The following is a 15,556-nucleotide window of genomic DNA, read 5'->3' as shown; positions in this document are numbered from 1 at the left end:
CATAAAGCCATTACGTTACTAAAAGTAATAACCATTTACGGTGCTACCCATGACATATAAACAGACCTATTTTAAATCATAACCTTGATAATAGTAGAAGTCATGTCTTAAATACTTTGCTAATTTAATAGGAACAAAATGACCTTTTTGTGGGGAACAAAATGACTTCTTGGTTTTAATCTTTCTTTGATTGCTGTTGAGATGAACCTTCCTCCATTTTTTTTTTTTTTTTAATTATGTAGCCTCTTATGTGAATTGTCTGTGTTTCTTGCTTCTCTGCTGGGAAGACTTGGCATTTTTCTTACAAATGTATATGAATGACAGATACCTTCCCAGGCCGACCCAATTGAATGCTTTAAGTTTAAATATGGAAATTAAAATAAATTCTACATGTATCATATAAACATATGTCCAATAAAAATAACAAAACTGTATAGAGCTTACTATGTGCCAGGCACAATTCTAAGCACTTTACCATAACTCCGTGAAATACGTACTACTTTGTTCCCATTTTAGAGGCAGAGAACCTGAGGCAGAAGTCGTCAGAAGCTTGCCTAAGGCCAACCTGATAGGGAAGCCATGATTCAGCACCAGGCACTCTGGCTCCTAAGTCTACACAGTGGCCTCCGTACTCGATCCCTTATTAGTTAGGAGTAAGAATCCAGGGAAGAAGGCAGCAGGGAAGTGCTGTCCCAGAGAGTGAATCAGACATAAGCACCCAGTCCCATAGACTCATAAGACGTTGGAAACAGTATATTGGAGCATCTTGCTTCTCTGAATTCTGTGCTCACTATTTTCAGATGAACTGAGAAGTAAATGAGCCAATGCTTTAGTAATGACAAGGATTTTTCGAAGGTGTGTGCTTTGCATTTTTACAGCTGTATATTCCAACTGGGACTCTCTTTATGTTTTGGGGCCAGTGATAACATTCTCCTGCCATTTCTCCCATTTGTTTCTGCTGTTAGAAATCATCCCCTGTTTGAGATTTGGTAGGTTTTGACCAATGGTTCTGAGACCATAAAACCCTATTTTATTTGTCATAGGTGGAATTAGTGGATCTAGTTCTGGGGTGTTTCCAACTGGTATGCTAAATAATGAATTTTATAATTTTGGATGCCAGAGTAGTATGAGCATTTAAATTGTCTGCTCTGTTGACTAGGGAAATAAATGTGGAGGGACAGACAGGCAGGATGATTTTGTTCTTTTAAATTTTCTTTTTTTTTTTTTGAGACAGAGTCTCGCTCTGTCTCCCAGGCTAGACTGCAGTGGCCGGATCTCAGCTCACTGCAAGCTCCACCTCCTGGGTTTACGCCATTCTCCTGCCTCAGCCTCCTGAGTAGCTGGGACTACAGGCACCCTCGCCTGGCTAGTTTTTTGTATTTTTTAGTAGAGACGGGGTTTCACCGTGTTAGCCAGGATGGTCTCGATCTCCTGACCTTGTGATCTGCCCTTCTCGGCCTCCCAAAGTGCTGGGATTACAGGCTTGAGCCACCGCGCCCGGCCCTAAATTTTCTTATGCAAAAACAATTTAATTCTGACCAGAAATGAGAATGTAAGAAAATTTATGAAGGACTGTTGACTTTACGATTCACTCCCCATCCCCACCATGCCTCAGACATCCACTAGATTGGAGAGACGTCTTTATGTAGAAATGTAGGCTGAGTGAGCTGATGAAATCGTTATCACAAGCAAAACTCACACCATGTCCTAATTCATTTTTCATTGATACCGTGTTTATTAGTGACTTTCCATTGTAATCTGCATGAATTGTAGTGAACTTCAGCATTTTGAGTTATGGCCTTTTGGTGTCTTCCGTTTGTCAGCAGTAACCCATCTCAGCATTGTCAGTTTGGTATGGTCAAATTAAATGAACTCTCTGAATTGATACTATCTTAAATATCTAAGTAAAACGTGGACCTGTGAAACCATGATAGGTGGTTGGACCTCATTTAAGAGGAGAGAACTACCACTGTTGAGTGTGGAGAATAAAGTAGATGAGGGTAGATTGCCTGAAAGAAGAACTTCAACTCATATTAACGTGAATGAACTACTGAAAAACAACATTTCATCTAAATTGTACGTGGCATACCATCTGTCATGAGGAATCCAAGTTCTAGAGACAGGTATTAATTAGGCTGACTTTCCTGTTGAGTTTATTTTCGGATTCTAAGAAATCAAGTCATCTTGTACAGGTCAGCTACCCAGAAAATGTGCTGGTTACTTGTTACCAAAGGCAGCTTCATTCATAAAGCTAGATCACTGCTATGACAGCAGCTGCATTTGGAAAGGGCGATTCACCTTTTCTAGCAGGGTTTTCTTTGATGGTTGTAGTAACCCCCCATAACAGTGATTAGTTTGGGGCAGTTTGCTGGAGAGGATAAAGCCATTTGCTGGAAGCCACAGCCACTGTGGACCTACTTGTTGCAACTGGTCAAAAGACGACCTGTACCGTCCCCAGCCAGTGGAGCAAGGGCTGAATTTTGGTCCTGACCTGTGCCCTTAGCAGGGCACTTTTGTGCAGTGCACAAATTACAACTGTATGCTGTGACTTTGGAGAAGAGGCAGGAGTAATGAAGCATGATAAGGTGGCAAAATGGTCCAGTTCAGATAAATTGAACTGCCTTTAATGTAATTTACTGGTAATGTACATTTTACTTACACTTTCTCTAGCCTACTTATTTTAAGTTGCATCTCTCTCCTCACTATGCCACAGATAAACCAGGCTCATTATTGCCTTCTTGCTTCAGCAAATAACAACTGTCCCCTTCTTTTCATTTGGCTCTCTGCAGTTTATCCTTCGAGTCTCAGTTTAGACATTGCTTCTTCCCGATCTACCAAGTCTAAAGTATCCCATCTGTGTAGCCACATAGCATCTTGAACTTCCTTGTCATAGCACTTAAAATACTACCCTGTTGTATTTCCTGTTTTCTTGTCTGCTTGTCTTCATTAGCATATAAACTTCTTGAGGCAGGAAATATGTTTGTCCTGTTCATGGTTGTTTATGGTTGTATTACCAAGACTTAGCACAGTACCTAGCACAAAAAGAAGCACTCAGTACACATTTATTGAAGAATAAATTCATAAATGCATGTGTATAGATACTTGTTGGTTGATGATACTGGATATTTGCTTTGGCTGGGTTTAATTGGTTTTGATAGGTTTTGCTGTTGAATAAGTGACCTAGCAAATGAGGACAAATCATTGGTGAAATGCTGCAGAAGGCTGTGTGGTGTTTCTTAGGAGTCTCGTCCTGATTGGCTGGTTAACTGAAGAGAACTTATCTAGATGGATACACTAGAGAGTCCTGAAATTATGTGACTCACTTAGATGATGATTTCAGAGCCAGAGAGTGATCTGCTCTAGGAAAAGCTAGGATAGTTCTTTCTGAATAAGTTATAAAGCACACTAATCTTCTCTTGCCTCCTCTAGCACTGGAAGACGCAACGCAGTGAGGAGTATGAAGCGGAAGGTAAGAGCCGAGTGTGTCAGGACATGCCTGGAAGGGAAGGGCTGCCAGGTGCTCTCCACACCCCGTCTTTCTGATCTCTTATGCTGGAGGCCAGCTGGGAATTAACATTAAGAAAAACAGCAACAAAAAATTTATTCACAATTGATAGCTTTTAGTTTTAAAATCCTAGCATTTAATATCATGCAAGAGATGGTAACTGAGATACATAATTTCACTTATGGGCTAATTTCTCTCATACAGACTTTCAGATTAATTTTATAACAGTCCTAAATAGTGACCTATTAAAATGCATCCCTTGGCTAGGCACAGTGGCTCACGCCTGTAATCCCAGCACTTTGGGAGGCCAAGACAGGAGGATCACTTGAGCCCAGGAGTTCATGACCAGCCTGGGCAACATGGCGAACCCTGTCTCTACTAAAAATAGCCAGGTGTGGTTAGCACGTGCCTGTCGTCCCAGCTACTCAGAAGGCTGAGGTGGAAGAATCCATTAAGCCCAAGAGTTGGAGGCTGTAGTGAGCCGTGATTGTGCCACTGCACTCCTGCTTGGATAACAGAAGAGACTCTGTCTCAAAAAATAAAAATAACAATATAAATTAATTAGTTAACTTAAAAATGCATCCTTTGACAAGTTTCAAATGTGTTTCAGAAGCATCAGAACAAGTTGATCCTCTGGCCACAAGATGGCACTGTGGTTCAGCTAACAGAACCTCAGCCCACTTCACAACCCTCTGTGGATTAGCTGTACTTAAGTGTAATTACAACCTGTTCTCTAGGTTGAAACGCCACAGCAGTAATGGGCTTAATTCCTGTCAGTAAAGAGTGGGAGTAGCACTAAATATGCCTTTCAACCCTCTAAGGTTCTTCCAAGCACACAAAATTGTGCCAGTAATTATCTCATGTTTAAGTAATGACTTTACAGAATCTCTAATGTGTAAAGCAAAATTTACAAGCGAGGGCTTTTAATAGAGAATAAATAAGCAGTTTTGATTTTTAAATAAGTAGTTTGATCCTTAAGTCTTCAAATGAAATTTACCTTAATGTATAGATAACTGGGAACTTACAGCTTACAACCATTGAATTTTTTTTTTTTTTTTTTCAGTTGAACTGTTGGTTTCTGTATGTCAGAATATTCATATATAAAGATTTGGGAACAGGCTAATCTTGAGACTTTTTTTTTTTTTTTTTTTTTTTTTGAGATGGAGTCTCGCTCTGTCGCCCAGGTGAAGTGCAGTGGCCGGATCTCGGCTCACTGCAAGCTCTGCCTCCCGGGTTCATGCCATTCTCCTGCCTCAGCCTCCCGAGTAGCTGGGACTACAGGCACCCGCCACCATGCCGGGCTAATTTTTTTGTATTTTTAGTAGAGACGGGGTTTCACTGTAGCCAGGATGGTCTCGATCTCCTGACCTCATGATCCGCCTGCCTCGGCCTCCCGAAGTGCTGGGATTACAGGTGTGAGCCACCGCGCCCGGCCATCTTGAGACTTTTATCATGAGATTATTTTCTTTTCAGTAAAAGATGCTGTAGTACTTAGACTGGAAAGAAAGTGGAGGTAATACATTCTGGTAGCTATAGCTGAGATAGAGCTTATAGAGTTCTCGATAATGGCTCTCAACCAGCATTCTCTTATGATCACTATAGCCTAAGCTTGTGATGTGCTCAGTATTGAAATAAAACAAACCTAGAACTTTGCAATGTTGCACAGGAGATTATATTTATTACACAGTAATGACTGTCAGGGAGCCAAAAAGTACCCATTTACTCTAGTTGCAGCCTTAGAACCATTGATTCTGTTTCATGGGAGCTTCAGGACCAAATCAAAATGGAATTGACATTTATTGTCTTTTTCTTATAATATTGATTTTCAGAAAGCACAGTTTTCTTTAAGAATAGGCACTCTCTCTTTGTCATTCCTTTAGAAACCGTGCAATATTTGCTTCTCTCTCAGGCCAGTTAAGGTTTTGGAACCCAGATGACTTGAATGCTTCACAGAGTGGATCTTCCCCTCCCCAAGACTGGATAGAAGAGAAACTGCAAGAAGTTTGTGAAGATTTGGGGATCACCCGTGATGGTCACCTGAACCGGAAGAAGCTGGTCTCCATCTGTGAGCAGTACGGTTTACAGAGTGTGGATGGAGAGGTGAGCCTCGCAGTGTAATTCAGGAATAATAGTGATGGTAAAAGCGTGGCTGGCCACAGGCTAGGAACAGCTGTGGTGTGGCTCTCTGCAGCTTGTTTTCTCCTAAGAAGTCATTCATAAAGATTTTTTTCCTAAGAAGTCATTTTTCCGAAGTCATTCATACAGATTCTGTCATTGAGGAGCTCTTGTTGTGTTGTGGAAAAGAAAAACTGACAAGGGCTGACACTTACCCAGCTATTGCAAGCTCACTGTGGTAGGCAGGTTACCCCATGTGAAACTGTCAGGCACTAGCTCTGTGTAGCCATGATGTCACATGTATTTGTAGAGGTGCCATTCGCAGAGTAAAATGTGGGAAACATGTGGAGGAAGAATTAAGCAAGGATTTCAGTAGATTTGAGTTGGAGTATTTTGTAGGCCAGAAGGATAAATTTAAGTTTTTGGAAAGAACATCTCAATATCATCCCTGAGTTCTTAAGCAGATTGAGCGATATAGAGAAAAATCTTGCTTGCTGACAGGAGCGAAACTGCTTTTACATATTGGCATGAAGAGAGCCTTGGGTGAGAGCAGCCAGCAGCCATCACAATATTCTGGTCATGAGAAAATGGTAAAGGGTAGATTGGTTGTTTTGAAAGTACTAAGAAGAGTTTGGAGTACTAAGGAGCCCCCAAAAGACTATTCTTTGGGAAAACTCTGAGCTTTATGTTTTCTAAAAAATTAAGAGAGGAACTGGTAGGACTGGGTGCATGAATAGCTGTGAAACCTAAGAATAGAAATAATTCTAAGATGTGTCTTTCAACGAGCTGAAAATAAGGACTGGAGAGAGTTAGGTTAGGGCTACAGTTGTCGCTTTGGGAATCTTTGATTATAATGATATTTGAAACCATGCTTTCTGCTTGCTCAGGAGGTAAGTGGTATTATTTTTCTAAACAAATAATAGAAATATTTGTTTAGTGGTATTTTTGTAAACAAATAATAGCTTTTGACTTATTATCAAAAGCTTCCAAGTAGCCTTACAGAAATTTTTTGTTGTTGTTTTCCCCTTCTTCCGTGTGTATTTGACCATTATATCCCCTTTTAATGGCTTTATATACCCTTTTAATGGCTTTATATACCTTTTAATGGCTCAGTGGTCATTTATTTTCATTGGTGACTATTGAGTCATAAAATTAAATTTATTCTCCTGAATTGTAAATCAGTGCAGTATGCAGAATCTTGGGTTGTTTTTGCCAAAAAATATTGCACAAACTTGGATTATTTATCTAAAATCAATTCTTGGAATAAATTGTAGCCATTTGTGGAAAGCTGCGTTTTCTTCTGTGGTGGAGTTTCCAAAGCTCAGGAAAAGAAATAGCACATTTAGTTATTTTCCTCTGGCCTGAGGACAAGCAGTGTGAATATAGCTTTTGCTTAGTGTTTTTCCTGCTAAAGAAAAATAGTGAAATACTGTAGTACTTAGTATTACTAGCTCTAAACCGCAGAGGAGCTGGAAGTTCAAGATGATCTCATTTACTTGGAATCCTAAAATTTTACAACTGAAAGCCATTTTAGATTTAGTCACCTCTCATTTTATAGGTAGAGAGAGCGAAATCATGGCTGTTCCCTGCTTCCATGAAGGGGAAATAGAGTCACTGTCTTATGCCTATAACTAGCACACTCTTTTCCAAAAGCAAGAACAGTGACGGGGCAGAGATGCACACTAGCATGCTCGATGCCAAATCTGGCCCCAAGCCTATTTTATTTGTCGTGTTCTTAAAATTGAACTTTTTGCTACATTGAAAAAAAAAAATCAGGAGATTTTTCTCAAAATCCAAAGATTTGGCTCCATTTTGTGGGCAGTAAGATGCAGCCAGCTCCTTTGGAGAGAACATGCACCCCTGTGTTCAGTTTCCCAGCACTCACTACTTTCTGATGTCTTAAACCCATCTTGCCTCATTCATTGACATCATTTTCCGGCCCTCTTTGAGTGTGTGGGTTTGTGATTATTTTCCAACTTACACTTCCATAAACCAACCATCCAAAGACCTGGTCCATGTATCCTGGAGAATTAGAATGTCCTCACAGTTACAGAGACAGCTCCTGCTCGAAGTGTAGAGCGTGCCCCAGTTGCCCATTTAACCAGCATTGTTTTCTGCCTAGCCCTCCCGGTCTTCTGAATCCACACTGTTTTATTCATCACTTGCCCACTCCACCACCTCAAATAACTGGAAGGACTTCCCAGGTGCAAGGTCTTTAGGCAGTCTGGAAGTGGTGCATTGATTTGGCTAATGTCACAGGTCAAGCAGTGTGGATCTAAGGTTAGAGCCAAACTTTTAACCTTGTTAACTTCAGTCAACACACCTGGACTTGATTATAATTTCTGGTATGATGGTCCTGAAAGCCTTGTCCTCTAGGAGAGTATTATTTTGGTTGATAAGAATGGGATAGAAAAGTTAAGGGATCTTGGCAACCTCAGAATCTTGCCCCAAATATCTCTCCATTGATTTGATCCTCTTTTAGGATTGTTGCTTCTTGCAAACGTTTCCACTCCTTAGAATGGTTTTCTTGTTTCAGAGTTCCCACCAGAGGAAGTAGTATGAAAGCAAGAATGGAAACTGATGTTTCCTATTGGATATGAATTGGGGGGAAAACAACATTTGAGATGAAAGAATTGCCTCAAGCCCTTACACGAAGAATGAAATCAACAATAATGAGATTGTATAAATCCTAGCAGTAGTCCAGATTTACAAAATGAATATGAAAATTTTGAGAATGTGTTGCAGAGAATTTAGGTCTGTGTTAGAATGAGTCCAGTTGTAGACTCAAATGCAACAAGAGCAATTTGTTGCTTATTCTGTCTCCTTACTGCTCAGTGGCATGGGCCTCAACTGGGAGCTTATTAGAAATGCTGCGTCTGAGTCCCCACCACCAGACTTACTATATTAGGGTCTTCATTTTAACAAGCTCTCCAAGAGATTTCTGTTTTTTACATTGGAGGCATGTTCCTGTAGAAACATTTTAGCCCCCAGAATAAAGAAGAATCTGACTGCTAGTAGGAGGGTTTTGCCTTTCCTCCTCGTTCTGTGGCTTCAGTGATTCACGTTTCTCTGTTCACCTTCCCATTCCTCTGTGGAGCTAGGGAACCAGCCATCCCCAGGCAAACTTCTAGATGGGACTGTAGCCCAATCTTCCCTTCCCTATTACAGGATAGGGGCTATTTGATTACCATTAGAGAGTGCAGACTAGCCAGTCAAAACTCCCTTGCCTTTACATCTCTTGGAACCCATCTATTGCACACACATAAAATCTTTGTTTCTCCTGTGCTAAAATATGAAAGCAAAAAGCCAACACACTCAGTATTGTTACAAGTAAGGTTCTAAACCCTAGGTTATGGATTTCAGAACCCAAATCTGAATTGTAATCAGATCATTGTAATCTGTCCCAGACCAAATTCTGCTGTGTTAGCATACCAGTTTCAAAAATTCAAGATAAAGAAAATATCACCAAGGGTCACCACAGTATAAAGGTATAACAGATGTCTAACCACTTTCTTTCTGCTGTTATGACACTGGGAAGCTCTATCTTTTTTTTCTTTTTTTTTTTTTTTTTTTTTTTTTTTTTGACAGAGTCTTGCTCTGTTGCCCAGGCTGGAGTGCAGTGGCGTGATCTCGGCTCATTGAAAACTCCGCCTCATGGGTTCACGCCATTCTCCTGCCTCAGCCTCCTGAGCAGCGGGGACTATAGGCGCCTGCCACCACGCCCAGCTAATTTTTGTATTTTTAGTAGAGACGGGGTTTCACCATGTTAGCCAGGATGGTCTCGATCTCCTGACCTTGTGATCCACCTGCCTCGGCCTCCCAAAGTGCTGGGATTACAGGCGTGAGCCACTATGCCCAGCCAGGAAGCCGTATCTTTGTATTATTTAGGTAATTTTTTTTAATTTGTAAGAATAATGTGTAACAACATTAAAGACTGCCTATTGTAGGAGTGTGAGTAAAAGAGAATATAGTTAATTGCTAAATTGCATAAGATTATGAATATGCTGGAAATTGACTTATTTAGTTTGTGTGAAGGAGGAGGGCATATCATTACTTGAAAGGGAAATCAGTAAAATGAGGATAAAGGGGCATAATTATATTTCTGGAGTCCTGGGACCAACCATGGTGCTGATTACTATTGGCCAGAAGTATACTTTGGGCCTTGTGTTATTTTCAGTGAAGTATTTAAAATATGTGGTGACTCTTTTCTAGATGCTCGAGGAAGTATTCCATAATCTGGATCCTGACGGTACAATGAGTGTAGAAGATTTTTTCTATGGTTTGTTTAAAAATGGAAAATCCCTTACACCATCAGCATCTACTCCATATAGACAACTAAAAAGGCACCTTTCCATGCAGGTAAAAAATAAGCAAAAGTGCTTTCTTTGTGAATAAAAGTTAGAATCCATTTGAGTAATGTCTAATAAATTAATCTGTTGTCTGAAACAAAATACTAAGGAAAGAGAGGGAAGCAAAAGAATTAGAAAGCCTTAACCATTAGGAAGGGAAGGGTGGGTCTGAGAAATGACCATAAATTACAATGGGAAGACCACTAATTATGCCTTGTCATGTCAGCTCTGGGTCAGAAGAAACCTGGTGTTAATTAGGGATGTATCTCGTCTATGTCATAGAACTCTCTTCCAAAATAGTTGGTCTTGATAAGCTCTGTAGGCTTGACTCACTTGGGAACAGAGATCAGAGAGGCTGCATGACTGTTTTCCTGGCACAGTAAATTAGAGAAACATGCCTTCTACCCATCGTGGTCAGGACTGACCAATATCTTGTTGAAATACCTGGAATCAAGCTAGGCTTACTTAAGTCTCTTCCTCCTTCCAGTCTTTTGATGAGAGTGGACGACGTACCACAACCCCATCAGCAATGACGAGTACCATTGGCTTTCGGGTCTTCTCCTGCCTTGATGATGGGATGGGCCATGCATCTGTGGAGAGAATACTCGACACCTGGCAAGAAGAGGGCATTGAGAACAGCCAGGAGATCCTGAAGGTGTGGCAGCTAAAATTGAGAAAAATGACAAACCGGAGAAGGGTTGAAAATTTTCAATTTTTTTTTTTAAACCGTGATTTGATTTTATTTCTCCCTAATGGTACATCTGTTCACAAGGTCTCAAAGATAAGAGGTAACTTTTTTTTAGCCCTTTTAACTAGGAGCCTTTTGTTAAGTATTTTCCATGTTTTTAATCCCCAGATTACTGACATGAGAAATACTCTTACAATTGTGTTTATTTACAGGGCCAGATAGTTTTGTTGTTGTTGTTGTTTGTTTTGTTTTTTTGAGATGGAGTCTTGCTTTGTCACCTGGGCTGGAGTGTAATGGCGCGATCTCGGCTCACTGCAACCTCTACCTCCTGGGTTCAAGCGATTCTCCTGCCTCAGCCTCCCAAGTAGCTGGGATTACAAGCGCACACCACCATGCCCGGCTAATTTTTGTATTTTTAGTAGAAACGGGGTTTCACCATGTTGGCCAGGATGCTCTTGAACTCCTGACCTCAAATGATCCACATGCCTCGGCCTCCCAAAGAGCTGGGATTAGGGGCGTGAGCCACTGCAACCTGGCCAAGATAATTGTTTTTTCTTTTTAGCACAAATAACCATGTTATGCTTTCCTTAGAGAAAACTTAACTATGTTCTAGACTGATAGCTGTTCCTAAGCAATCACTAAAGCAATGGAATTGTCTAGTTTCTGGATCATTGTCAGCTCTCAGAGTTTGTGTAGCCTTCATGTTTTCTGCTTTCAGAGGATGGAATAAGTGATTTGTTTTTGAATTTATGCCTTGCTCTGATTTCTAGGCCTTGGATTTCAGCCTCGATGGAAACATCAACTTGACAGAATTAACACTGGCCCTTGAAAATGAACTTTTGGTCACCAAGAACAGCATTCACCAAGCGGCTCTGGCCAGCTTTAAGGCTGAAATCCGGCATTTGTTGTGAGTTGAGCAGAAGGTTCGCCTGCCCCATTCCCTTTCCTACTTGTCCAGCAAGTCATTCGGATGCCTTGGATAGACATCCTTCTATTCTGTATGCAAATGTTGCTCATCTTCTATCCAACTGCTGCACACATCTTCCTTAAACTATAGGAAAATTAAGGAGAACGTAGATTGACATGTGGGCTTTTGAAGGGAAAGGTGGAATGCCTTTTTGCTTTGGGAGGGTTTTGGTTGTCTTGGTTTTGCTTCTGCATTGATGCAAGCCAGATGAGAGCTTTTCTGGGTCTACTTGTTGCTTAGAAACAGTTTCCCATTAACTCAGTGTACTTATGATCCTAGGGAACGAGTTGATCAGGTGGTCAGAGAAAAAGAGAAGCTACGATCAGATCTGGACAAGGCCGAGAAGCTCAAGTCTTTAATGGCCTCGGAGGTGGATGATCACCATGCGGCCATAGAGCGGCGGAATGAGTACAACCTCAGGTGAGGCCAGCAGTGAGGCTCCTCCTCACCCACCACCCTAGCCCAGCGCAGTGGCGCCTGCAGCTGCAGGGGCAGAACAGTGCACTGGGGACTCTGCTGGCCAGCCTGTTGGCCACACCTGGCTGGAGTGACTCAGATGTGGCCACGCTCTAAGGGAAAGCTGGGTACACTAGACATTTTATCCAGGTGCTTTTCATCTCTGTGCCTCTGTGTTTCCATTTTTGGTAGATCAATACTGGGACCTCTGAAAGACGTGATGGCAGCTTGTCCATTTTTCTTCCTTACAGGAAACTGGATGAAGAGTACAAGGAGCGAATAGCAGCCTTAAAAAATGAACTCCGAAAAGAGAGAGAGCAGATCCTGCAGCAGGCAGGCAAGCAGCGTTTAGAACTTGAACAGGAAATTGAAAAGGCAAAAACAGAAGAGAACTATATCCGGGACCGCCTTGCCCTCTCTTTAAAGGTAATCATCTTATTAGTTCTGTGGTCTGCATCCCTGCTGGGAACACCACATGGAAAACTACAGCTTTGGAAATGGGCATGTTTGCACAGGGTTCAGTCCAAAAATCCTCTAAGTTTGCCCAGCTCAGTCTTCACCCAGACTTGGCAGGGCGCTGCTAAAATCTGGATTTCAGCAGAGCTACCCAGGCTCCTGCTTTGCTCATGGTATTGATTAGCATAGCTTGTTCTTCTCCCCCACTGCGGGTTCACTAGGTCTTCAGGGCTGTTTGGCACCTGGCTGACCCCTTTGTTCCTCCCGCTGCTACTCCAAACCTGGCCCTCACCCTCAGATCCCCGTCTCCTCGCCTGCCCGCCCCCCTCATTCTCAGCAGATGGTCTTGCCTCCTGCTACATGGATGCCTGTTTCTCCCGGCCTCCAAATGTGCCTTTTCTTCTCTCTTTTTTGAGATGGGGTCTCACTCTGTCACCCAGACTGGAGCGTGGTGGTGCAGTTATAGCTTACCGCAGCCTCAAACTCCTGGCCCCAAGTGATCCTCCAGCCTCAGCCTGCCAAGTCGCTGGGACTATAGGCTCATATTATTATGCTCAGCTAATTAAAAATGTGTTTTGTAACCCCAGCACTTTGGGAGGTCGAGGCGGGTAGATCACTTGAGGTCAGGAATTCGAGACCAGCCTGGCCAACATTGTGAAATCCTGTCTCTACTAAAATTACAAAAAATTAGCAGGGTATGGTGGTGCATGCCTGTAATCACAGCTACTCGGGAGGCTGAGGCAGGAGAATTGCTTGAACCTGGGTGGCAGAGGTTACAGTGAGCGGAGATTGTGCCACTGGACTCCAGCCTGGGCCACAGAGCAAGACTCTGCATGTAAAAAAAAAAAAAAAAAAAAAATTATAGAAGCGGGGTCTCATTATGATGGCTAGGCTGGTATCAAACCCTGGCCTAAAGTGATCCTCCCACCTTGGCCTCCAAATGTGCCTTGTCGTTCAAACATCCTCCCCTCTTTCCTGTGCCTCAGTAAAAGAAGTGGTCCTTCTCTTTACTGGACTCTTACACCAGAATATAAGGTGCAAAGGCTCTGGAGTCAGGCTGCCTGGTTCAGATCTGGGTACCACCACTTACTGAAAACTTAGATCAAGTTCCTCAGCCTGATGGGCACCATAATAATACCTACCCTATAGCATTGATGTGGGGACTAAATGAGATGATGCACATACAGTGTCTGGGAAATAATAAGTACGTATGAAATGTTTGCTGTTACTGCTATCATGAAAGGTTCTTGAAACTCCATACATCAAAAACTGAGCTAATTATCACTCCCTAGCCATCCAACTGTTTCATCTCGTGAATTTCTCCCTAATCAACATCAACACCATGAGGTATAAGTCTCAGAAGCTAAAATTCTTCATCATCTTCCCCCATCATTACTCATCAGTCTGTAAGTTATGTTGATGCTCTGAAGTGACTCTCAGATTTATCTCCTTCCTCTGCATTTCCCCAGCCTCTGATTAGGTTCAGAATTCATCATGATGTCTCAGCTAATTAATGTGTATCCTGAACAGTTCTTTCTTCCATTTCTTCCACCTCCATATGGCTACCAGTTACTTAACTAAAGATCAGTTACAATCATGCTGTTACCACCCTTTGCAAAAAAACAACAAAAACAATGTGTTAACAGTCAAGGCTCCTGAAAGGCAGCTCGTCCTCATACCTTTCACACTTTAGCTGCTGCCAGCAAGTCCCAGTGCCATGCCCTCCTCCACCCCACTGCACCTACCTCAGTTCTCTCCGTTCCCCAGAGGGCAGAGCACATTTATGCTCCTTCACTGCTTTCCCCAACACTGCAGGCCAAATTACCTTTTCATTCCCATTACATTTACTTGTTTCTTGCCAAGAGATAGCACATTTCCTGTTGGGTCATATAGAGTTGTATCCACATCTGCCTCCCTCCCCAAGATAGCAACAGTATCTGATTTGTCAATCTCCAGAGCACCAGCACTGCCTGATACACAGAGATTACTCCATGTTGTTCTAGCCTCTACATTTAGACATACTTTGAAAGATTAATGTTATAGAACTGGCATTTTAGGGGAAGGTGGTGTTTTTTAAATGCTCCAGGTACATTATTTTTTACTTATATTGCTATATGAGGGTATGAACTAGAATATACTAAAAATATACTGGCTCTGTATTCTTTTGGCAAAATGTACTTAAAAAATGATGTTCTTCCAATCAGCCTTTAACATTGGAAAAGAAAAATGTCAAATGGCATGTCTGTGTGTGTGTGTGTGTGTGTGTGTGTGTTAGCAAATGTGGTTGGAAATCTTCCTTAAAAATACTGTATATACAGATCCTTTTAAGTTTAAAAAAAAACTTTTGTGGGTTTTAGTCAATGTGTTATTTTATTATAATATAAACATATACAAATTATGAGCAATGTATATGTACAGTTTTTACATCTTTAAACCAAAATAAATTTATACATTAAATATATACCAAATCATAATATCAATAAATTGATTATAGAGTTACTCTACTGTTTTTTTTTTTTTTTTTTTTTTTTTTGAGATGGAGTCTCGCTCTGTCACCCAGGCTGGAGTGCAGTGGCGTGATCTCGGCTCACTGCAAGCTCTGCCTCCTGTGTTCACGCCATTCTTCTGCCACAGCCTCCCAAGTAGCTGGGACTACAGGCGCCCGCTACTACACCCAGCTAATTTTTTGTATTTTTAGTAGAGACGGGGTTTAACTGTGTTAACCAGGATGGTCTTGATCTCCTGACCTCGTGATCTGCCCGCCTCTGCCTCCCAAAGTGCTGGGATTACAGGCGTGAGCCACCATGCGTGGCCTAGAGTTACTCTACTTTTTGTACTTTTTCTGAGTTCTCTTTTGCTGGCAGCTGAACAAGGTATTTTGTAATCATTTTCTTTCATTTGTCATTACTATGTATTGAGAATATTTTCATATTCTACTGCAATGCTGTCCAATAGATACACATATGTGGCTTACATTATAACTTCAGTTTGCAAGTAACCACATTGAAAGGTGAAAAGAA

The 15,556-nt window shown here is 41.6% G+C and overlaps 1 protein-coding gene across 1 annotated transcript in view; it reads left to right on the top strand.

Moving 5' to 3' along the window:
• NIN (ninein) overlaps positions 1 to 15,556 on the top strand; it is a 112,400-nt gene that overhangs the window by 47,099 nt on the left and 49,745 nt on the right. Inside the window, 7 exon segments of the mRNA XM_017849455.1 lie at positions 3,430 to 3,469; positions 5,415 to 5,605; positions 9,833 to 9,979; positions 10,457 to 10,624; positions 11,428 to 11,564; positions 11,904 to 12,044; positions 12,332 to 12,506. Of these exon segments, the coding sequence (XP_017704944.1) occupies positions 3,430 to 3,469; positions 5,415 to 5,605; positions 9,833 to 9,979; positions 10,457 to 10,624; positions 11,428 to 11,564; positions 11,904 to 12,044; positions 12,332 to 12,506 (999 nt within the window).

This window comes from Rhinopithecus bieti, unplaced genomic scaffold (genome assembly GCF_001698545.2).
Source record: "Rhinopithecus bieti isolate Rb0 unplaced genomic scaffold, ASM169854v2 scaffold_29928, whole genome shotgun sequence".
In the NCBI taxonomy this organism is placed as follows: domain Eukaryota; kingdom Metazoa; phylum Chordata; class Mammalia; order Primates; family Cercopithecidae; genus Rhinopithecus; species Rhinopithecus bieti.
The sequence above is the reverse complement of the archived record's forward strand: the minus strand, read 5'-3'. Positions and strand labels throughout refer to the sequence as shown.